This window comes from Triplophysa rosa, linkage group LG2 (assembly GCF_024868665.1).
Source record: "Triplophysa rosa linkage group LG2, Trosa_1v2, whole genome shotgun sequence".
Taxonomy (NCBI): Eukaryota; Metazoa; Chordata; class Actinopteri; order Cypriniformes; family Nemacheilidae; genus Triplophysa; species Triplophysa rosa.
The window spans coordinates 16,249,557-16,274,460 of NC_079891.1; the positions used below are offsets into that span (position 1 = coordinate 16,249,557).

At 38.6% G+C, this 24,904-nt stretch overlaps 1 protein-coding gene across 14 annotated transcripts in view; it reads left to right on the forward strand.

Moving 5' to 3' along the window:
* The window catches only part of ncor1 (nuclear receptor corepressor 1), a 105,484-nt gene that overhangs the window by 40,179 nt on the left and 40,401 nt on the right, over window positions 1-24,904 (forward strand). For 12 of the 14 annotated variants that reach the window (XM_057357065.1, XM_057357091.1, XM_057357082.1 and 9 more), the window contains exons 15-18: window positions 5,848-5,978; window positions 7,300-7,490; window positions 12,197-12,295; window positions 16,755-16,817. In XM_057357065.1, coding sequence (XP_057213048.1) covers window positions 5,848-5,978; window positions 7,300-7,490; window positions 12,197-12,295; window positions 16,755-16,817 — 484 coding nt within the window. The remainder of the gene's footprint in view (window positions 1-5,847; window positions 5,979-7,299; window positions 7,491-12,196; window positions 12,296-16,754; window positions 16,818-24,904) is intronic. The other 2 variants (XM_057357114.1, XM_057357171.1) reach the window with 1 other exon arrangement.

The following is a 24,904-nucleotide window of genomic DNA, read 5'->3' on the forward strand; positions in this document are numbered from 1 at the left end:
TTCTTCTATGACAATGGCATACTGCACACTTTCTCTCTCTGTGTGCGTGCGTGTGTATTGACCATAGACTATAAAATATGGACGTAGTGTCCGTGATGTCACCCGTAGGTTTGTGAAGAGTAAAAATGAAGCCTAAAGTAGATGGAGGCACTCGTCGCCATCTTGGCATCGCGCGTCACTCCCGGATAATCGAAAATGGGCAAAACGCGGGTCGTGGTTAGAGCTGAGGTGCCTGGTTTGCTGAAACCACTTCCCAGCAAACACAGAACGTTCCCCTAACGTTAGTTTTTGGTTCCCTTTTGGTTCTTTTTTTGAGAACCAATAAATAACGTTCTAAGAACGTTCTTTTCAGGTTTTATTTTTTTGCAACCAGAATATAACGTTCCCTGATGGTTATTTATTGGTTATTTTTTTAAAACCAGAAAATAACCAGAAAGTAACGTTCGCTGATGGTTATTTATTGGTTGTTATTTTTTTTAAACCAGAAAATATCGTTACCTGATGATTCTTTTTTGGTTATTATTTTGCAACCAGAAAATAACCAGAAACTAACATTCCCTGATGGGTTTTTTTTGGTTCTTTTTTAAAGGTAAAAATAGTCAAAACTGGTAATCGTCAGTGACATGTGCAATACAGAAATTATGAGATCACATTAACACATGTTATACTGACCAAATTAAATTATTAAATGTGCCCTTTAATGGCTGAAAATAATAAACTAGTTAAGCTTAATGAAAACACAATCATATACAGTATATCCATGTGTATTTCTTTAGCGTGGTTGTCTGTTACTGTATGTGTGTGCCCTCGAGCACGTGCATTCTCCGCTCTGCACTCCCGCTCTGCACTCCCGTCATTTAAAAATGAACGGTCATTTCGTTTTACCTCACCCACGAACACATTCGTTTAGCAGTTTATTTATTTTAATTTTTTATTTAAAAACGTACAGATTTGAGAGTAAAGTTATATTTTCGTGGTTTTCGATTGATTTGACACATCTAAATCAACAGACCATGATGTAAGGACTGAACCTCAGGGCTTTTGATTGTTATATCTAAAGACGGAGCCGCACTAATACTTCTGTGGTGAGACAAGAATATTGTTAGCCTGAAGATAATTAAATGTTTATTCTTCTGTCAGTAAAAATCTGCTTTAAATACTGTGTTGAAGTCATTGGTTATTTTATTTCAATATCTATAATGTCTGATGTTGAGGTAGGCCTACCCACAGTGTGGTTTTATTAGAAATGATATATCATTTCTGTGCTGTTTAAATTGAAAATTAGGCTACTTCAGTAATGAAAAAGGAATTATTAGGCTAAAAGAATAATCTAATGCATTGATTTCATGCTCCATATTGTGTGGGATGATGTATTTTACTTATTTTAATTAGATTAGACTAGCGATGGATAAAAACACAGCATGGAAGTATTCATTACTGACGTGTAGTGAGGCCAAACGGACCCAAGAAAAATATTTTAGGCTAACGTTCTGGGAACGTTCCCCTAACGTTAGTGTCTGGTTCCCAGAAAGTTTTTTTAAAATTTGTTTTTGGTTATCTTTACGAAAATAAAACGTTAGTTTCATGGTTCCAATAACATTCTGGGAACCGAAAACTAACGTTAGGGGAACGTTCTGGGAACCAAAAATTGTTAGCTGGGTTGTCACTCTAATTTGCAGAATTTTAAGGCTTAATATAAGTTAAACGGGTGAGTTCACCCTCCTCACAGTTGTCATGAAGGGTAAAATTAAATATCTAGACCAAAATATTTTTTTGTACCAGGCTGTGAACGTGTTTTTTTCTGCTGTAAAGTTGCCCATTTTAACATGGAGCTCAATGAGATTCTGCTCTCTTTTGGAGCCAGTCTCTAGCGGCAAGTCGATAAATGGCAATTAAAGTCACTTCCGTGTTGGCTTCACGAGAGAGATTGGAAGGTTGCCCCTCGGTATTGACCCCTAGTTTTCTTGTGCATGCGCTGTTGTACGCATCACGTCCGCGGCTCTCCTAATGACGAAATTTACGTCATGTGGGCGGCTGCGGATGGCCGGACCATACTTCTGGCTTTTAGGCCGAAGTAGAGTCCGTCCGCGTTCGCGCACCGCTTGTGGTTGGGAAGTGAGGTTTACCTGCACAGCTCTCCCCCGCTCTCTCTCCCGTTGGCATTCGGCACACTGGATTTTTTTTTATGTGCGGCGCTTCCATTGGAAACAATCGATCTACGATCTCTGCAAAATTATCACTCGCAAATTAATATTTTTAGTCACAAATGCGACCGTTTTAGTCGCAGTCTGGAGCCCTGATATATATTAAAGTTATACTGTAGATATTAATGATATATTATTCAATACAACAGGAATTGTACAAGTTGACTTTCAAGTCCATTTGCTTACACCATTCAATTTGAATGTTTCTCACTGTTTCTGTATTGACTGTGCTGGCATCTGGTTTTCCTAGATTTTATTTTCCAAGTAAGTCCCAAGTGGTGCTGTGTTATGACGACAGCGATCTGCACCTGCAGATTGCATTTGTATTGTATCAGATGCAGGATCAAGTCCGATTCACGTTTTTTACTGCTCAAATGTGTGTCATGTGTCTGTGTTTCTGCATGCTTATTAAACACAGAGTGCTTCCATGTAAGAAATTATGTTTATACTGCCTTTAGAATTAAGCAACTCTGACTTAAATCTCTCATTATTACTCTTTTTAAACTTCTGTTTACTCATGAATTCCTAACATTAATGTATGCTTGTATGTGCTGTCAGTCATGTAAATTTATCCTTTATAAAAATCGTCCACATAAAAAAAGTGCATGTAAGCACAAAAAGCTTACCTAACTATGGAGTCAGTTTTGCATTGTGTAGTCACCCTATTAGTGTTTCGATTCTTGTTGTCTGCATGTGGAATGGTTCCGATTGTTTGAGAAACTGAAAAATCACACAGATGTTCACTGGCATTATTAGAAAAGTTGACCTGAGTGGATTGTTAGAGTGCATGGGAAAAATAAGATAGTAATAGATAATGACAGAATAACCAGACTGGAATTCTGTCTGATCCCGTCCAGAGCAGAGCAGAGCAAGAATAAGTTGGACTGTGTTTCAGTGCTATCTGGCTAAAAACTGAAGCTAGATCCATTCTGTGGTGCCTGTCACATTGACAGATGTTGAAATTTAAAAAGCTCCTGGGTCCCTAGCAGTATTTCCAAGCTAAAGATATCTCAGAGCCTACATGTGCACAAAAACAGATTTGTTGTCAACAGAACGTGTTTTACACACAATTCTTATTGTAAGTCTTTATTTTCATAAGGCTGTGCATGTGGATTTTGGCTCTTGCCAATCTCCTACCTGTTTTTCTCCGTGATTGTCTTATTTAATCATGATCTTCTGCACACAGACAAATGATCATCTTTCTCTCCTAATTTATTTGTAGAAATGAGAGGTGCCAAAAAATAAGTAACTTAACCGGTCAAGTACATCATTCAGTTGTGCAGTCAGGGAAATGCTTCGTCTCTGCTTATACAGGTGCTGGTCATATAATTAGAATATCATCAAAAAGTTGATTTATTTCACTAATTCCATTCAAAAAGTGAAACTTGTATATTATATTCATTCATTACACACAGACTGATATATTTCAGATGTTTATTTCTTTTAATTTGATGATTATAACTGACAACTAATGAAAATCCCAAATTCAGTATCTCAGAAAATTAGAATATTACTTAAGACCAATACAAAGAAAGGATTTTTAGAAATCTTGGCCAACTGAAAAGTATGAACATGAAAAGTATGAGCATGTACAGCACTCAATACTTAGTTGGGGCTCCTTTTGCCTGAATTACTGCAGCAATGCGGCGTGGCATGGAGTCGATCAGTCTGTGGCACTGCTCAGGTGTTATGAGAGGCCAGGTTGCTCTGATAGTGGCCTTCAGCTCTTCTGCATTGTTGGGTCTGGCATATCGCATCTTCCTCTTCACAATACCCCATAGATTTTCTATGGGGTTAAGGTCAGGCGAGTTTGCTGGCCAATTAAGAACAGGGATACCATGGTCCTTAAACCAGGTACTGGTAGCTTTGGCACTGTGTGCAGGTGCCAAGTCCTGTTGGAAAATGAAATCTGCATCTCCATAAAGTTGGTCAGCAGCAGGAAGCATGAAGTGCTCTAAAACTTCCTGGTATACGGCTGCGTTGACCTTGGACCTCAGAAAACACAGTGGACCAACACCAGCAGATGACATGGCACCCCAAACCATCACTGACTGTGGAAACTTTACACTGGACCTCAAGCAACGTGGATTCTGTGCCTCTCCTCTCTTCCTCCAGACTCTGGGACCCTGATTTCCAAAGGAAATGCAAAATTTACTTTCATCAGAGAACATAACTTTGGACCACTCAGCAGCAGTCCAGTCCTTTTTGTCTTTAGCCCAGGCGAGACGCTTCTGATGCTTCCTGCTGCTGACCAACTTTATGGAGATGCAGATTTCATTTTCCAACAGGACTTGGCACCTGCACACAGTGCCAAAGCTACCAGTACCTGGTTTAAGGACCATGGTATCCCTGTTCTTAATTGGCCAGCAAACTCGCCTGACCTTAACCCCATAGAAAATCTATGGGGTATTGTGAAGAGGAAGATGCGATATGCCAGACCCAACAATGCAGAAGAGCTGAAGGCCACTATCAGAGCAACCTGGGCTCTCATAACACCTGAGCAGTGCCACAGACTGATCGACTCCATGCCACGCCGCATTGCTGCAGTAATTCAGGCAAAAGGAGCCCCAACTAAGTATTGAGTGCTGTACATGCTCATACTTTTCATGTTCATACTTTTCAGTTGGCCAAGATTTCTAAAAATCCTTTCTTTGTATTGGTCTTAAGTAATATTCTAATTTTCTGAGATACTGAATTTGGGATTTTCATTAGTTGTCAGTTATAATCATCAAATTAAAAGAAATAAACATTTGAAATATATCAGTCTGTGTGTAATGAATGAATATAATATACAAGTTTCACTTTTTGAATGGAATTAGTCAAATAAATCAACTTTTTGATGATATTCTAATTATATGACCAGCACCTGTATATGTGTGTTGGTATTTGTTGTCCTTATGATGTTTAAAGGGACAGTTCACCAAAAAATGAAAATTCTGTCATCATTTATTCACATTCACACTTCACACAGAAAAGGTTTTTCACAGCGATGCCATAGATGAACCATTTTTGGTTCTACAATAACCATTTAGTTAAAGGTTCTTTAAAGAACCATCTCTTTCTCATGTTTTTATAATCTCAAGAACCGTTTTTTGCCACATAGAACCTTTTGTGAAACAGAAAGGTTTTTCAGATTTTAAAGGTTCTTAGACAAAAAGGTTCTTATATGGCATCAAAAAAATCTTTTAAAGCACCTTTATTTTTAAGAGTGCAGGTTGTTCCAAATATGCATACATTTCTTTGTTCTGATGAACACAAAGATATTTGGAAGAATGTCAGTAACCAAACAGATCTGATCCCTCATTTACTGCCATAGTAGGGAAAATAAATACTATGGCAGTAAATGAGGGATGAGATCTGTTTGGTTACTGACATTCTTCCAAATATCTTTTTTGTGTTTATCAGAACCAAGACATTTATACAAGTTTGGAAATATAAAGGGTGAAGAAATGATTCATTTTTGGGTGAACTTTCCCTTTAATGGGTACATAATATAAATCCATAAATTATTTCTTTGACTCATAGTAAGGATGAAATGCAACACATTTTAAGGTTAACTATGTTTTTTCCTGAACCTGGTCACACTCTTAGAAAAGGTCATCTGCCTAATCAATGTTCTTATTGTGGTTCTTGTTCTTTAAAGCAGTTAACGCGACCCTCACAGGAAGACAAGGCAGACGACAAGAACGAGGAAGAAAAAGCAGAGAAATTGGAGAAGAAAGAGGACGAGGAGAAGAAGGAAGAGGAAGAGAAAGATGAAAAAGAGGACTCCAAGTAAGCTCTGTCTCTGTTTTCAAATGTTGATGTGAGAACAGGAGGGGTCATTTGGCATTAATGGTTGGTTGTTAAATTTGTCCAATGTAATGTTGCTTATAAAATTGAATGAAATGTAGTGCTCTAAAGCAGAGTGACGGTTGTAATGTGCCTATCCGCTTGTTAAGCCTGACATCACGCACCACCATATATGGAAGGTCATATACCGTTTCTGGGTCCAAACGCTCAATAAGATGCTATAGGCAAACAACAAACATGCAAATATACGCTCATGGCGAGCTATAAAACTCTGAGTGATTTATTTTTCATAATTTATTCAAATATTGTTGTCGGAGATTCCGTGAGCCTGGTGACTGTAGTGTATACTTTGAGTTACTTACATGTTTTGCTTAAATATGCAATATGAGTGAATGGTGCTCATAAACAGCTGTTTAAGCTGTAGCCCCGCTTGAAATGAATAGATGCTTGGACCCGAAAAGGTATTCCTTACGTCACCACTTAACAACCGAATTGCTTGATATGGCCATTTGTAAATGAAGACCTTTACCGTGACTACTTCAGTTCTATATATTTAGTAGCCTAACAGGCCTCTAAATGGTCCTAGCAGGGTTCAGGCCTTCCCGAACATCCTCTGCTCAGTCAGCTCGGGCTTATTGTCTTACATCATTTGGAAAAGGGAAAGTTTTGCACCTCAAATCAGAAAGAACCTTTTTACTCAAGCCAGTCAGATGACCCAGTTCAATCAGTGCTGAAACAGATGATTGTGTGTGTGGGGTGTGTAGCTACTGTATAAAAAACTATGTAAATGAATCACAATGTCTCTCTCGCCACTGCTCCATCAGTGATCTAACAGCTCTTATAGTCAGTAAAGAGCAGTCTGTAGATCTGCAACTACACTTGAAAATGTAAAAAGTCTTTGATCGGATCTATAGCAAAGAGGGTCCTCTGGTCTACATCACCCTTGCTTTTTCAATAACTTCTGTGTGTTTTCTGTAAGGTGACTTTTATTGCAAGCGAAGCTTAAGTTTAACCTCATTAACTCATGATCTGGCTCAGTATCTGTCACGCAACTACTAGGAATTCAGAAGTTGTGTAATTATTCATGGTTTAAACGTTTTTTTAACATTTTTGACATTTTTGAATAAGCGTTTGGGTTGCGCCCCTGTTATGAAAACTCCATCGTTTAGCTAATGCGTCAAAGGGTTAAGGCCCTGCATATGATGTAGCCCCAGAAAATTTCACATTGTCTGGATTCTGCCTGCCCTAAACTCTGAACAGATTATGTTGTATTGACTTGTGTTCTTCATGTTTATCTTGACAGGGACATCATCAAAGACAAAGAGAAGTGTGAGGGAGAGGAGGAGGAGGGTAAGGAGCAGAACACGCCGCGTGGACGCAAGACCGCCAACAGCCAGGGCCGCCGCAAGGGCCGCATCACCACTCGCTCCATGGCCAATAATGAGGCTGCATCAGCGGTGGCCGAGGAACCACCTCCACCTCCACCTGAACCAGGTGACATAAGAGCAAACATGTTCATGAATGATGTCATCAATTCTTTTTAGTGATTTGAGGTTGATGATACAGGCAGGGTTCTAACGGGTGCTGGAAATCCAGAAAAAGTATAGATTTTTAATGCAGCGTTTTCAAGGTTTAAAAAATGCTTGCATTTGGGATAAAGGGCTTGAAACTGCTTGCAATTTTAATTGCTTAATTTCATATCAAATCAGTATGTGACAATAGTTAACTTTTTAGATAAAATAACTGAAAAGTTCGTATTGCGTTTGCCGTTCGCATTAAAAACATTCTGCTCGAGCTTCGCTTGCCGCTCTGATTCGAGCACGTGGCAGGCGGCTACATATAAAGAGTTCAGATGAAAAACACTCTAAAAGCAACCTCCATCAAAAATGAGATTATGATGTTAAGTTAATGCTCTCCACACACAGTATACATCACTCAAATAATTTTGCTTCAAAACCCACTAAATACCACACTCTGCCCGGTCTGAAATATCTGGTGTTGCTGGAAGTTAAATGGAGGAGCTTGATAAAAATTTGCTTGTTCAAACGAAAGTCATCTGACGGTTTCCATATGAATTCTTCATATGGAACAGAAAACAAAGGAGGATTGAAAACAAAATACAATTTACGGTTAAAACGAAGACCAAATTATCGAGTAAAAAGTCTACAAAAAGGAAAATTTTCTCCATGGGGAGTGAGCGTTTTTGAGCCACATAAAATGTTCGCAGCGGGATTGCGGGGATGGCGCATGGTTTAAATCATTCCAGTAAGTGTAGCTTTAATAATGCAAGAAATTCCAGCACAAGTGTATTTGCTTCATCTTTGGTCAAATAATGAAATAAATCTACAGACACGAACAAAATGAAGTAACCACGTGAAATAGTGTGTCTTCATTTTAGAATTTTAAGTCCACTGTCAGCGCTGGCCTTCTCTGTTTTTCGTTGAGCCCTGTTTCCGAACAGCATATACAAATCCTTATTCTTTAAAAATTAGGGATGCTCCGATCGATCGATAATCACATTTTATGACTCGATCGGTGCGTGAGGACAACAAATGATTTGGCCCTGCAGTCATGTCATCGCTTGTGTGGAACTATTACGACGTTTTGAGAAATAATGAAAAATTTTAAATACGACAAACCTGATTCGGCCCTTAAGAACAAGCCACCGCAAGATGTATGCCGAATATGAAAAACTGGCAACTGTAAAGGCAACAGTTAGTAATGTGACTCTCACTCAGCCATCCATTACAGACGCTCTGAAAAAACACCAACTTTACACACCAGACAGCAAGAAAGCCAAGGCTATAACCGCGAAGATAATTGAATTTGTATGCATTGATAACCAGCCGCTGTCAGTCACAGAAGACATTGGATTTAAACGTCTTAGTTGATATCGTGATTCAAGATGCGCAATGTCACGGCGTAAATCTTTTACCAATGTAGCTCTCCTGGAGTTATATCAAAATGTCTAAAGCCACATACACAGCCTGCTGCACGAAAATGTGGTGAGTTTAACAACAGTTTACTATTGGACAATGTTTAAATAAACCTTGTAGGTTTCATCAGACTGGTCCATTTTGTTTCTGTTTATTTTTGGCTTCATTAAAGGAATAGTTCACTTTCAAAATACATTTTCATGATAGTTTACTCACCCCCATGTCATCCAAGATGTTTATGTATTTGTTTCTTTAGTCAAAAAGAAATTTAGGTTTTTGATGAATACATTCCAGGATTTTTCTCCATATAGTGGACTTCAGTGGACTCCAAACGGTTGAAGGTCAAAATGACAGTTTCAGTGCAGCTTCAAAGGGCTTTAAACGATACCAGACGATGAATAAGGGTCTTATCTAGCGAAACGATCAGTCATTTTCTAAAAAAAAAAAAAAAAGCATATGCTTTATAAACACAAATGCTCGCCTTGCTCTGTTCTGCGATGCACGTTCATGCCTTCACGTAATACATAATTACGTTGAAAAGGTCACGCTTGACATAGGCAGAAGTACCGAGTCAGTGTTTACAAGTTGAACGTGCAAGTTTTCAACGTAATTACGTATTACGTGAAGTCATGAACGTGCATTGCAGAACGTTGAATTGCATTTGTGTTTATAAAGCATATACATTTTAATTTTTTTTAGAAAATGACAGATCGTTTCGCTAGGTAAGACCATTATTCATCGTCTGGTATCGTTTAAAGCCCTTTGAAGATGCACTGAAACTGTCATTTTGACCTTCAACCGTTTGGAGTCCATTGAAGTCCACTATATGGAGAAAAATCCTGGAATGTTTTCATCAAAAACCTTAATTTTCTTTTTTACTAAAGAAACAAATACATAAACATCTTGGATGACATGGGGGTGAGTAAATTATGAAAATTTATTTTGAAAGGGAACTACTCCTTTAAGTAACCTGACATGCATATTGTTTTGCATAAGTCTAATTTTGAAGGCATATTAAAATGTTCACTGTATAATAATTTTCTTGTGATTATTTAGTTCTCTGTTGAACAATATTTTTATTACATTAACATATATTACATAATTACTGTAAAATATAACAAAATTCAAAAAATATTACAGAAGGGAACATCTATAGTATGAATTTATCTGAAAAAAGGTGAATGTGATCAGAGAGCTTACATATCAGTTATATAAAGCTCGAAGCATCCGGATCGGTATCGGCCGATCACAATGACAAGAAATCTGTACTCGGTAAAATCCTGATCGGAGCATCCCTATTAAAAATATAAGTCACATGTAACAAACACTCAGCGCACTCAGTCTATTGCAGATAGATGATGCAAAACTCGTCTCAAATAATATTAGGCAATATATTATTATATATTTGTTCTTTTTTTTTTTTTTTTACAAAAAGTAGACTACGTTATTTGGCAATATAGATGACCGACGTAATAAAACGTGAAAATAATCATTTTAATTTTTCCATCTGTTTCCCCTACATACTGTACATTGGTGGTGGTTGAGGAGATTCCTCCTTCCATGTAAAAGCACTTTGAGTGTCCAGAAAAGCGCTATATAAATGTAATTATTATTATTTATATATCTTGCTAGCCACGGACTCCAAATGTTTTCAGTTCAGGACCCACCGACAGGTAATCTGTCTCATAAATTTTTAACATGAAGAAAACACACACATTCGTTCCTTTTCAGTGTTTTCTTTCTTATCATAAACAAATACGTTTTATTGCAATGTTAATATACCTTATGGTAGGGCTGCACGATTATGGCAATCATTATTGTTTGTATTATTCCCTGTGATATTGTAATTGCGATTATTATTATTGATTCAATTTACATTGAAATATCCTTTAAAATGTTTTAAAACTTTCTGTGAGGCAAATGCATTCCATATTCTTTATATAAACATTCTGCTCCTGAAATACTTGATTACTGTTGTATAATCTCAACAGGTCAACATTTTACACATTCAAAATCATCAAAAAAAACTATGCAATAACTCATATATCTGTTATTTACGACCGTTATAAATGGTCGCGCATCTGTAAAAGGATATAAACGCACCGCTTGCGCATCCATAGTCCAATAAACGCGTGGTGGTGGTCATGGTTGTGTTTTGGGCATAACGTGCAGTAAAGCAATCAGAGTATCATCTCCCATTCCCATTAAGAGCCAGTTGCACTCGCGCCATGGCGGATCCACATCCAGAGAGGAAACGAGTCTGCTTGTGCGCAAGGTTAATACGCGCTAGCAGACCACAGGACAAGTCTGAGATTTTATCCTATGTACACAATAATCTTTTACATTATAATCCATTTGTTTGTAATATTTGGCATTATTGTGTGCTGCTGCACGTCCCTCTGTGTGTAATAAGCAGAATTTATGCGCGCTGTGCACCCGCCTATAGGTGCATATTACTAACGCGGTCTTTAAATAACTAAAACAATATTGCGCCGTTGACTTTAGACCAGGTTTCAGTTGGTCAGTGGTGCAGTCAGTTGCCTCAAAATAGCAACAAGCCAACAATGCACCTGAACACACCACGTTTTCAGACCAGCACGCCAATGGGCGGAAATGCATTTGCTATTTAAACATGACATGAAAATTAAAGGCCTAACTTCGTTGGACTAAAACTAGCAAAAAACACTTAAATTAAAAAATAAAATTCAGGCCCTGCAAGCTCTTGCAAATGATTGGGATTTTTGGGAGGCATGTAAAATGTAGGCCAGACAGTCAACAATTTAAGTTGGGAATGTCATTTTAGGATCTTTTTTAGCACAATATCATCACTTTTTGTGATTAAATATGTATACTGTAAAAGCATGAAAACACAAATTGAAAGTACTGGAAAAGTGCTGGAATTTGACTTTGTAAAAGGTGTAAAAACCCTGTACAGGTTGAATTAGGGTATTCTGAGATGTTTTTTGCATCCCCACTGACAAGTTCTGACAAACATACAATAAAGACTATTACCTCACAACTTAGATAAATTATGGTAATGTCAACATATACAATTGTACTGATTCACATTTATGAATTGTAAAACCAATTGAAGTGTATTTAAGATAGTTGTTAAGGGGTATACATTTTTGTTGTTTAATTGACAAAAAATTAATCATAGAATATTGCAAAGGAACATTCAACTAGTTTTGAATTTAATGTTGAAGTGGCATCATGGTACAGTTTAACTGACTCAGTTTGTTTCTATGTGTTTGTGTGTCTTAGTTCTGCCAGAGCCGACACCTCCCGCTAAACCTGAGCCAGTGCAGAAACTTGTACGAGAGTCTGCGAAACCCACTCCTGTACCCAGCACAGACACACGAGGTTAACACTATTACTATACATGCATACATGCTTCTTATTAGGGCTGTAGCTATCGATTATTTTAGTAATCGAGTATTTTACCTATTATTCCATCGATTAATCGAGTATTCAGATAAGTACTTTTTCTTTATTAAAGAGCAATACTAAATATACAAGAGAAAATACTAAATATACAAGAGAAAATAAGACAGGTCTCTTAAAATGATGAACTAACTAATTTGTTTCCTTTTAGAAAAATTTACATTTTCATTGCCGAAATTGCATACATTAATATCTGTGAAAACTAAACCCATTTAGTACATTCCATTGCCATATTACATTCAAAATGCAATATAATACAAATATATAAATAAAAAACAAATAAAAATAGAAAGAATAATTTCAAAGGTAAACAACTATCTTCAGCTTATGCATGATGCATTTAGTTTACCTAAATTAGTTTTAATTTTTCAAAGTTCTGTTTTTAATTTTTTACTATTAAATAGTAATATATTTGTCCACATAAAACTTCTGTAGTTAACCAGACTTTTATTTTGGCAGGTCGTCGGAAGACGCTTATTTTTTAGTGTGTTTGATAGCTTCACTCAGTAAAATGTTCTGAAATTAACTCTGAGCAACTCTGGAGATAAAGTTCATGTGTTGATGTCCTCATACAGTGCAGACAAATCCATGAGAATCACCTTTAGACCTGGTTTCAGTCGGTCAGTTGCCTCAAAATAGCAATGTGCCAACAATGCACCTGAACACACCTCGTTTTCAGACCAGCTCGGCAATGAGAGGAAATGCATTTGCTTTTTAAACAACGTGGCGCATGACGTGAAAATGATAACTGCGTTAGACTGAAACTAGCAAAAAACTTAGCTTAATAAATAAAGATCTGGATGTCAGTTTAGAGGAGAGCATTACAAATTTTGTATAAAGTCTCGTAAAAAAAAAAAGCTAAGAAATGTAATTTTACCCCAGTGCATAATTGTCCCCCAGTTTAAAAATATAATTCGGGCCCTGCGAGCCCTTGCAAATGATAGTCAATTTTTGGGAAGCATGTAAATTGCAGGCCTATGTAATTTGCCAGACAGTCAACAATTTTAGTTGGGAATGTAATTTTATGATCTTTTTTAGCACAATATTATCACTTTTTGTGATTAAAGGGGTCATATGACACGGCTAAAACGAATATTATCGTTTGTTTTAGATTTAATGCAATGTGTATACTCGATTTAAGGTTAAAAAACGCTGTATTTTCCACATACCGTGCATGTTTGTGTCTCCTCTTTGCCCTGCCTCTCTGAAAAGCGCAGATTTTTTACAAAGCTCATTGTTCTAAAAAGAGAGGTGTGCTTTGATTGGCCAGTTAACCAGTGCATAGTGATTGGTCAAATACTGCAAGCGTGTGACGGAAATGTAACGCCTCTTACCATATTTGGAACATCAGGTTCCAAAGCAATTGTACTGACAGGTACGCCCATCTTACTTGCGTATACATTTAGGCGGTCTTAGTCAAGTCAGCATTCGCTTTTAGATAGAATGCATCTTTTTTCCGACAATTTCATTTTTGCAATTTTACGTGTCTAATACATGCATGGGCAACTTATAACACACCAAAGACACAGAAAACACGTATTCGCGCCATATGACCCCTTTAAGTATGTATACTGGAAAAGCATGAAAACACACATTGCAAGTACTGGAAAAGTGCTGGAATTTGACTTGGTAAAAGGTGTAAGAACCAGCGAAAATCCAGAGGTTAGCTGGTACATTTGTTATGCTATTTGTTTTGTTAATAATAATGTTAATCATACTTTTTGTTCAAATAAATGGTGGGGAAATTTCCTCACAATACATGCCTAATGAGTACAACTCAAAACTTGATTTGTATTGTTAAAGGAGTCATTCGCCGGAAGTACGTGTTTTTCTTTGTCCATGCATGTATTAGACACATGAAATTGCAAAAATTTAAGTGTCGGAACAAAAGATGTATTTTATCTAGAAGCGAATGCTCACCCAGACCTGCCTGAAACGCCTCGTGTAACCACCCCCCCACAACTTGACGTCAGCTCATGGAGTGATTTGACTAAAACCGCCCAAATCTACACGCAAGTAATGTGGGCGGTCTTGTAAATCTTATTGTACCGCCGCCGGAGCAGCCATGTCGTGGAGACGCTGTGTGTTCCGTTGCCAAAAGAAAGCCTCTTTGTTTTCTCTGCCAAAAGATGAGTCAACAAAAAACGAATGGTTACATTTTATTTGAAACCTGATGTTCTGAATATGGTCAGAGGCGTTACATTTCCGTCACACAATTGCAGTATTCGACCAATCACTACACAGTAGTGAACTGGCCAATCATAGCACACCTCGCTTTTCAGAGAGGCGGGGCTAAGAGGAGATACAAACATGCACGGTATGTGGAAAATACAGCGTTTTTCAACCTTAAATCGTGTATACACATTGTAATACATCTAAAGCAAACAATAATATTCGTTTTAGCCACATAAAATGACCCCTTTAATATTTTAGGCATTTGTTTTGCACATTAACAGTCAGGAAAAAAACCTTGAAAAACTGGGAAACCGTTTAAATCCACAAAAAAACATGATACAGATTTTTGCCAAGCCGCCCAGCACTAAGAATGATCTCCTCGATGACCTCATTATGATGATTGACTGGTTCTCGCCATGAATATTGTTTGAGATGCTGGAATGGCATTAAGAATGAATAAAACAAACAAACCTCATTATGATGACTGACAGCCAAAACATTTTTTAGACCCTAGAAAGTGTCAGGCATTGCTCATATTGAGCAGGTGTTTTTCTTTCGGAAATACCACCTATAGAAGACGTGTTGTGATTTTGTTTGTTTTGATGGCTTGATGTGAGGAGTATTGAACTTGTTGGGTCATGAAGTTCTTGAGGAAAAACATTGGGTTACATTGGGTAACTGAGGCCGCTATCTCTGGAGAACAAAACAGCAGCCCCTCTGCACTAATTTTCTTCCGTTCTCACTGTTATGACATCCAGAGCTTTTCTCTTGCTTTCAGTGTTTATTCTTTTTGCACTCTCGTCCCCTCCCTTCTGCTGTCTTTATCCATCTTTTTTTTCATGTTGCTCTTTCGCTTCATCTCTTCCTCGCTCGGTGAGATTGTTTGTTCATTCCTTCCTATCTCCGAATCCCTCCCTTCTTCCCGCCACACAACGGCCGGCTCAAGGTCTCAGAGTTTATGTTGCCGTGGTGACAGCGGGTGGAGGAATCACCATGGAGACAATATTGAGAGGCAGGTAAACGCGCCGAGTCTCAGGAGGAGTTTGATTAGAACGAAATGGGGAGTGAAAGACCGGCCTGATTGTTTCATGCAAGTTTTGGTGCCACTTTAAGTCTGTTTACCTTGCACTGATTCGTTTTAATGATGTTTTTCTGCCGAACGCAGTCGGCATCCATTTCAACAGAAGTCGATTACTGTGCTTTGAACTTTACTGCTCTCTTCTGCTGGATGTATTGCGATCTGATGGACCAGTAATGCTATTAAACCTCAAGCCCTCATGAGTGTATGAGATTGCTGTGAAATGCCCTTCTCTCAAAGAAGCTGAATTTAAAAGTTTGAGCCCATGATTGATTTTATCTGTAAGTTTTCCTGAAGCAGTTTTGGACTGCAATGATTCCATGTCTAAACCATGATCAACTGTATGAACTTACGAGTATAACACAGGTCAGGGGGTAATGTAAACGGCGTCTAGTGGGTCACCGAAGAGACGTTTATTTGAAGAGGTTTAGCGGAGACACGGAGCGCAAGTCATCTAAACACTGCACGGACACGCTAGCACTCTCGCGTAAATGTCAGGGGTTCACGCTGTGCTAAATCTGTCTTGGTGTTTAGTCAATCTCAAGGAGACCCTCGGAGAATGGTGGGAGGGGAAAGCTCAGTCTTTCTCTCTGCCGCTCGCCCCGTCTCTCTTTCCGTCCATGTCTCTCTCTCTCTCTCTCTCTCTCTCTCTCTCTCTCTCTCTCTCTCTCTCTCTCTCTCTCTCTCTCTCTCTCACTGTAGTTTGAGTGGAAATTACACAGGGAGGGGTTGTTGCACCGCTCCGTACAGCTCGGCTACTGTTATGAGACCGACTGCCTAATGATATGGGTGAGCGAGTATGTGTGTATGTGTTGGTCTTAGACCCAGAAGGGTGGTGCTTCTGTACTCCTCCACTGTCTGGTTGAGATCAGCTGACTGAGCAAGGAAGAGTGAGGCTGTTAGCTGTGTCCAGCGAGCACAAGGGAGGAAAAGCAGTAAGCGAGGCAAAGAACAGAAATCACGCTCACTTTTGAGAGAGGCAGAGCGAAGGAAGGTCTCGAGGGGGGAGGTCTCTGCACATCCCGTGCGTAAACGAATAGAGAGTCCGGGTGTGCGATGAGCTGTGTCGTGTTGCGCCGTGTTTGAGTTCTCTTTTGCTAACGCTGACTGTGTGTGTCGCTGCAGGCGCAGTTGAAGCTGGAGAGACGTCTCGCTGGACGGAGGAGGAGATGGAGATCGCCAAAAAAGGTACTGCTTGACTTTTACTTCATATGTGCACGCTCTCTCTCCACTCCCCCTTTGCTCCTCTGGTTTTCAATTGGCTGTGTCTGAGCTCATTGTCACACGTACGTGCCACCTCACTTTTTACCCTACTTTTTGTTACATTTGTTGTTTTACATACTCCACTGTCATTAGGGAAGTTGGTTGGGTTGCAATTATGTAGGTTTGGGAGCATCATCTTTGCAGTGAACTGTTCTGATTGGGACTGAATGAGCAAATTAAACAAAAGTCTTGACACATTAGCATTACAGGAAAAACCATTGTCTTAAACACTGTGAAAGAACACAGGAGTAGTGGAGAATGCTGTGTTTAAACTAATGTCTTGGAGTGGGCGTTTTAGTGAAAGCTCATGAAAGACTCATGAAACAATGTACAGATAACAATTTATAATTTATAAACTACAAAAAATATTCTTGCGTAATTTTTGTGTACATCATGTGACCAGTGCACTGTTCTGAAATATGTTATTATGGTTGTCACGGTACCATAAACATATCTTAAAATACTATACCAGCGTTGCCATGTTCTTAATACTAAATAAACCAACATTTCCTAAATACACAGATCTAGATGCAGGGCTCCAGACTGCGACTTGATTTTTTTACAAGTACTCAGGCATGTGCGACCTGCAAATTTGCAAAAAAATGCATGACATAGCATGTTACCTCCACTTTCATTTTTATTTAACGCCATATTTACATGTGTTGTGTGAACATAAGGAAAAGTGTCCTTAATACAAAGTAAAATCATTGTAAGAACATAATACGAGGCCTTTCATTTTGCTTTAATTTGTAGCACTGTAAACATTTAAATATATACTTTTTGACTAGCACAATTTCTGTTGGTTCAAATAAATTCAGATGACAGTCTCTCTATTTAGCACCAATCAATAACAAAGCTTCTCTGTAGACTCTGCCTCTTTTTAAATAAGCCGAACCAAATCTCCTGTCATCAAGTAACTTTTTGTCAGTATCAGTAATGGTTATTTTGTGGAAAAATGTGAATAATTGCATTGCAGGCTGATTTAAGGTGTGCCCCTAAATTTTTGCTTGCGCTCCTAGTATTTTCAGTCAGGGGCTACAGTGCTCCTAGTAAATATTTTGTACTTTACTTTTTGTAGGACAAAAAAGCTGATTCAGTGCTGTGTAGAGATTTAAACCCGGACTGGAAAACTTCAAGAAGATTGTGATTTTCCAAAAAGTCCATTAATTGACTACTAGGGGTGGGAAAAAAATCGATATGGCGATTTATCGCGACATTTCAGCCCGCGAGACGTTATCCATACTCTGACACAAAGTATCGATTTTTTTTCAAATACAAAAGATCTAAATTCATACCTACACTGTGCTTACCAGAACGGCAGTACCCACATATTTCTTGTTGTGACGCTCCCAGATTACGGATGGTCAGATGAACGGAAATTGTAATTCACAGCGGAGAAGAAATACGAGCATAATGGCGGACCAACATAAATTAGAGATGCGCCAGCGTGTTTTAAATCAAAAGTTTGGGCGCACTTTGGATTTCGTAGTGAATGTAAATAAGTAGACGTGGGTTAACTCGGCGCTCTGCAAGTTGGGAATACTCTTTTGACCTTCTTTCAGTCTGTAGTTTCGTGATTCGCTCCAGTCCGGCGCTTTCTCTCTCACCCGCAGTGCTCGTGCAGGGGTGCAGGTATATGCGTGCATATTAAAAAAGCTCATTCTCACGTATTTAGGAAGTCAGATTGTTTTGTAAAGCTTTAATAATTTTTATAAAGTTCAACTATAGGCGAGCCAAGGCGAAACTTGCGTTGAAATGTGCGATGATCCTCATAGCGTGAGCGCTTTGACGTGACGCGCCGCAAACCCCCGTTTTGGGAGACGCGTGTGGAGTCACCAGAGACTCACAGTCCAAAGACAAGCACAAGAATAAACAAACCTAAAGACAGAAAGTCGCAACACACTAAAAATGCTCATCTGATAGATCCTTTTTTCCCTTCATTTACAGATGTCGTGATGTATTGTTATAGAATTGCCAAGCGATATATGGATTATCGCAGAATCGGCACATTGTGATATTATCGGTATCGTGAGCCCTGTATCGCGTATCGGGAGCTACCCTGCGATTCCCACCCCTATTGACTACAGACTAGGGATGGGCGATATGGCCCTAAAACTCTATCACGATAATTCCTGGTATTTGTTGCGATAACGATAAAAATGATGTTATATCCATAACGCCATCCACCGCTGTTTTTTGCATCAAGTGATAGTAGCTGCATGTAGTCTAGACCCTCAGAAAAACAAATATTATCAAAAAGTAAAACTTACCCCAAATCAAACAGCTCCTAAAATATACCTACAGTATTTTTGTAAATATAAAATATAATAGTGAGATTCGATTTCAAAAGGTTGTAGTAAAGAAAACGTAAATGAACTAAAGCTCAATAAACACATCATGTCTAAATAAACACATCATACCTAAAACTGTATATATTCTATTGTTGGGTGGAAACGATCGATCGCATCACGCTGTCAATCACTCTCTCTTGAACTGTGTGAACCTTCTCTTCTCACAGAAACATATACTGAATCTGTCTATGACTCACGCTACAGAAAGAGAACAGAAAAATGCGGATAAAAGAAATCTAATTAAATAATCCATGCTTTTATACGCTCATAAACGTATTTAAAATAACGTAATACAAACTCGCATTTGTACTGTATGTAAACAGGCAGCAGTGCTGTGCACGATGTGTCGCTATGAATGCACATGTGGGCGCGAGCTGCGCACGGGACGCTCCGTTCATCCTGTATATAACAGGCAAGAAATCGTATTAAACAATTTGCGCACGCGTGCATAACATCTAACGAATGTTTAAATAAATACTTTTAGTCAAACTAAATGTTGTGGTGTAACGTATTATGACTATCAACGAATACTTAACAAACGAATTAAATAAAACGAAAGTGAAACTAAACATTAACTCGGATGCATCTACAGTTCCAACCTAAACGAGATTTAGAGCTCGTCTTTTAGTGCAAACTCTTTCTCAGCTTCACGTCCGCCCTCCGCTATACCCGTTTTCGCTTCACGTATGAGTTGTGAATGGGTCTCACAAAGAAATACGTCATCAACTAGAATTTATCGTTTATATCGCGGGAAGACTAATTCCTATCGTGTGGGGAATTTCTACCGGTATATCGCAAACGATGTAATATCGCCCATCCCTACTACAGACTATATGTGATGCTGTCTGGGAAAGCCTGTCGGATGTTGCGCTGGGACGTTTCCAGAAATATCAAAAAATAGAAAGTAAATTTTTTGTCAAAATTGTTTTTTCATTAAAATAATATTCTATAATATCTTGTCTGTCATCTCTGAAAATATCGTGGCAAAATTTACTTGTTTATTGAGGTAAAGTCACGATTTATAGTGGCTATAGCTGATATTTAAGGACATGCCGGCGGAGCTGTAAAAATCACTACTTCCCTCTCTTAACACTACAAAGACAGTTCACCTATCAAAGTAAACCACATAACATGAAGAATGAAGGAGTATTAATGCACATTTCCTGCCAGTCCTGTGTAAACTACGGCATGCAAAGTTTTTTTTTTTTTTTCGTGAGATGGCGGAGCTCACTCTCTGGAACACCTGGAGTTATCATGCGAGCCGCCTCCGGACCGCGATTACAAAACATACAGGGGATGATCAAAGGTTCAAACACTATGCCCATGATAAACAATGTAAAACTTGCTTCACTATTTACTAGTTGTTGTCCGTAATGTTTGCTAGTGTCCTTGTGTAGTGCTAGTGCTCTTAGCACTCCTGACAGAGCTCTCGTTCTTTAAGTGTGCCCAGCACCATTTTCCTTGCTTTCGTTTTATTCAAACGGTTTTATACAGTATTTTTATAGACTTCAACACAAGGAAATGTTTTTTTTATTAAATTGTTATTTAGGGTAAGTCTTTTACCACTGTAAAGTGACTTTTACTTGTGATACTTGACTGTTGTGCTTTTATTTTCAAGACCTAACTTTAATCCTGTTTTTCTCCAAATTCCGTTTCTGAAAATCAAAGCGCTCAGCCGACTTCAGATAGCCATAACTGATTTGGAAAGGGCTTGAACCCAGCTTTCATATGGTATCAAAAACTGTACCATGTCAATTTTCACCATGTGTTGGGTTTTCCCAGATCGCTTCACATATGTTCGAGTATTTTTGAAAGAAAAGTAAATGTTTCTTGGGGTTCTTGTTAGCTAGAATTTGAAAAGCTTTGGTTCTTGACAGCTTGAGTTCAGCTGTATACTTTTAGTTTTCGGTCTTAAAGGGATACTCCACCCCAAAATTAAAATTCTGTCATCATTTACTCTCCCTTAAGTTGTTCCAAACCTGTGTTTAATAGAACAAAAAAATGAAATATTTTTCCTACTGTGCTAGTCAATGGTTCCCCAGAAATGTCAATTGCTAACATCATCTAAATATCTTTCTTTGTGTTCAACAGAACAAAGGAATTTATACAGGTTTGGAACAACTTGAGGATGAGGTAAATGATTGCAGAATTTTTGGGTGGACTATCCCTTTAAAGTTCTACACACTATTTTGGTGTAACAGCAGAAAAAGCCTGGAAAAGGGGCTTCCCTTTGTGTGCATTGAATGTGCAGTGGAATTTGTTTACTGGGTTGTTTTTGTGTAAATGGAGGCTGTATGATAAACGAAAATTTCAAACTACATTACTTAATTCTCACCAACTTTTGTGAAGACCAGTCACTAATCAAATGTTTTTGAGCTGATAATTGTGACACCATGCATTGCTACTGCTTCTATACACACAAATTTACACATTTTCAATACATGATATATAGATGATGGCCCCTATATGTCCTCTGATGGTAATTGATTACATGTTTAAATATGTTTAAGTCAGATTCACATACTAGCATACAAACAAACAAAGTGCTTTAAGTGATTGTATCTCTGACAATTGTAAGACCGAAACTACACAAACTACCCCAGTGCTTTTTCAAAGCATCAGACTTTGCAGAACTGTTTTCAGGTGTGGCTGCAGACAGACCTCTCATAGTGTGACTTCACTGTTTAGTTTAGCAAGTCGACAGTCTAACATGACAGATCTACAACACCACACTGTTCTTCAGTAATGGTTTGAAGGAGTTGAGCCTTGTTTATGCTTGACACATTTACTGCATGTGTAAACCAATGCAGAGGGTGTGCACACCTCAGAGGCATTTATACTCCCCATTGCACTATTCTCCAAAACAACAGGTGGCAGTGAGGAGAAAATATCAGCTGAACAAGCAAGAAGCCACAGTGAGAATTATTTTGAGAACTTGACATTTGCCTTCCAAAATAAAGGTAGTCAAACAAGAAACATCAGCACATTAGATCTTGTATCTGACTGGCTTTGTGTATGTGGTTCTATACACTGTTCGACTTGGATTTGACTTTTTGTTTTTGGCAGTTCTTTGCCTGAAAGTATGTAGTATGCATGTGTATCCGCTCATCCACCCTTCACTCAAAACTGGGCAATGGGATTAAAGCCTTACGGCTGCTGAGGAAAATTGTGATGTGTGCAGCCTTACGGTGGTGGTGCCCACAGCTGCAAGTGCAGAGATGAAGTCACTTTTGGTGCCCCGACCCGTCAAACATAATCCAGGTCTTACTCTGCCACACGCGGACAGGAGAACACGAGAACAGCTTTGCATAGACATGAACTGCTGTGACTCAAGATGGACTGTAATGTTTTCTGCTATTACTCCATACTCATTCGCTCTACCACATACACACTGTCATTATGCCCCATTGTTTCAGTTGTGGCCATCTTTTTTTTAGATATCTAAAAATCTTGAGACGTCTCTCTGTTGTAATGTTAGCATTTGGAAAGGCTGCTTATATTAACTTTGAAACCTCAGTGACATTTAGGGACATTTAGTTCTGAGTTGGACATCTAGAAGCTTTGAGCAGTTAAGGCCTAATGTGACCGTGGGTTGGCTGAATAAGATGACATGCCAGCAAGTAATTGGAGATAGCAGATGGCGCAGGTTGAGGACAGGGCAAGGTTCATGCTTATAGAGCATTAGTTACAATGTTTGGTAAACTCACTGTGGTCATGGATCCTCTCGGCTGAAATTGCCTAGTTGCAAAGTAGGTCTTTGAGTCAATTACTTGATTGTCTTTTTCTATAAAAGGAACCAATTCTTGGTTTGCAGTGAGAGAGGCTCTGTTTTTTTACACACTACTTTATGTATGGGATGTATGTCCAGAAAGAACAAATACACGTCACTACCAGGCTACATGGCTACCAGGTTTACACGTTTCACATTTGTCATATTTCTCTAGTTAAAAGATGAATAATCGCTCGTCGTACTGTGTACAAAACAATACTGATGATCATAACCAATCCAGGTAGTTTTCCATGTTTAAAAAGTTACATTTATAATTTTCTATGAAAATATGTTTCATTAAAGGAGAGGTTGTTCGAATGGTTTTACTAGATGTGAAATAAGTCTCTGGTGTCCCCAGAGTGTGTATGAGAAGTTTTAGCTCAAAATACCCAGCGGATCATTTATTATAGAATGTTGAAGTTGCCCGTTTTTGAGTGTGTGTAAAAATGCACCGATTTTGCTTGTATCGCTTTAAATGTTAATGAGCTTTCCGTCCCAGCCCCCTCTCCAGAGGAGGGCGGAGTTTCAGGAACTCGTGGCTGAGGCTCTCACTAAATCCATGGTGTTTCGAGTCAGATCCGTGGGCGTGGCTTGTTGGTTTTCACTAAATTCTTGGTGTTTCAAGTCTTAACGAAACCTTTACCCTAACCCACACCCTAACTCTAACCATCTAAACTACCTATGATTGTTAAAATTGCCAATAAAACACTGTTGCGTGATGACGTCAGACTCAAAACACCAAGGATTTAGTGAGAGCCGATGCGTACCGGCCAAAACAAAACATCAAAATGTCAGTAATTATTAGTGGTGTTCAGCCCTATATGTACGAACCGGAGTCTGACACTGATGGAGAGACACAAGAAGTGACAACCTTAAGAATTGAACAGGACGTTTCCGAATGGTTAGTTGTAATTTTGCAGTTATTGTGAAATGAACGTTCTTCAAGTGATCGATAAGCATTAGCATGGTCCGTCATGATAATGTATAAATCACTGTGCAGGTGCTCGTGTGGGAATTGCAGTAAAATGACTACAGAGCCAGAGAATAAATGCTGCATGGAGGTCGAGCAGGTATAATTTAGCGTTACTACAGTTATACTACGCTTTCAACGTTGTTCTATCATGTACTGTCACACTTAATTTAAGTATTGTTTACGATAAGCCCGACAGCATGTGAGGGCAGCGTCAATAAATACAGTTAGACGCTGTACTTCTATTGTTAGCAACATTACCAATATAGCACGATAACAAGCCCATTAAAGCCCATTGCACATCGAGTCCGAAATTTTCGTCCGAAATTTCCGCACGTAAAAAAATAAATACGACCTCAGGTTGTGTCAATCACATTTACACACTGCCTCCGATATTTTCGTCCGTCATAAAAAAATTCGGACCGGGTTCGATTTTCTGCGTTTTTCGCATCCGTAGGAATTGTTTTCAAAGGTGTTTTGGCTATTGTACCCAATGTAAAACTCGTCCGATGCCACAGTTTGGTGCGCGTGTGTGTTTGTGTGTCCACACCTTAGACATACTGCCAGTCTCTGTTCAGGATCAATTGATTAACGGAAATTGGTGGTCTTCATTTTAATATGTGGCTTCAGTATCGCTAGCAGAGCGTCAAACTGAGCAACTGACATCCGGAAGTAAATTTTAAATCGGTCAGGATAATCCCGCAGTTCCATGAAAAGGAGGTGGAACTCTCCTTCCTCGTTACGCAACCTCAGGACTGGATGGACCCAATATTTCCTCTTTATTTTTCTCTTTTTAAGAAGAGAGAGGACAACAAAATCGTCATCACTGCTTGAAGACTCCATTTTGTATTGTTTTGCGATTTTATTTTTATTTATTTATTTATTTATTTTATTTTCCCCGCAACGGATTAATAAATACGCA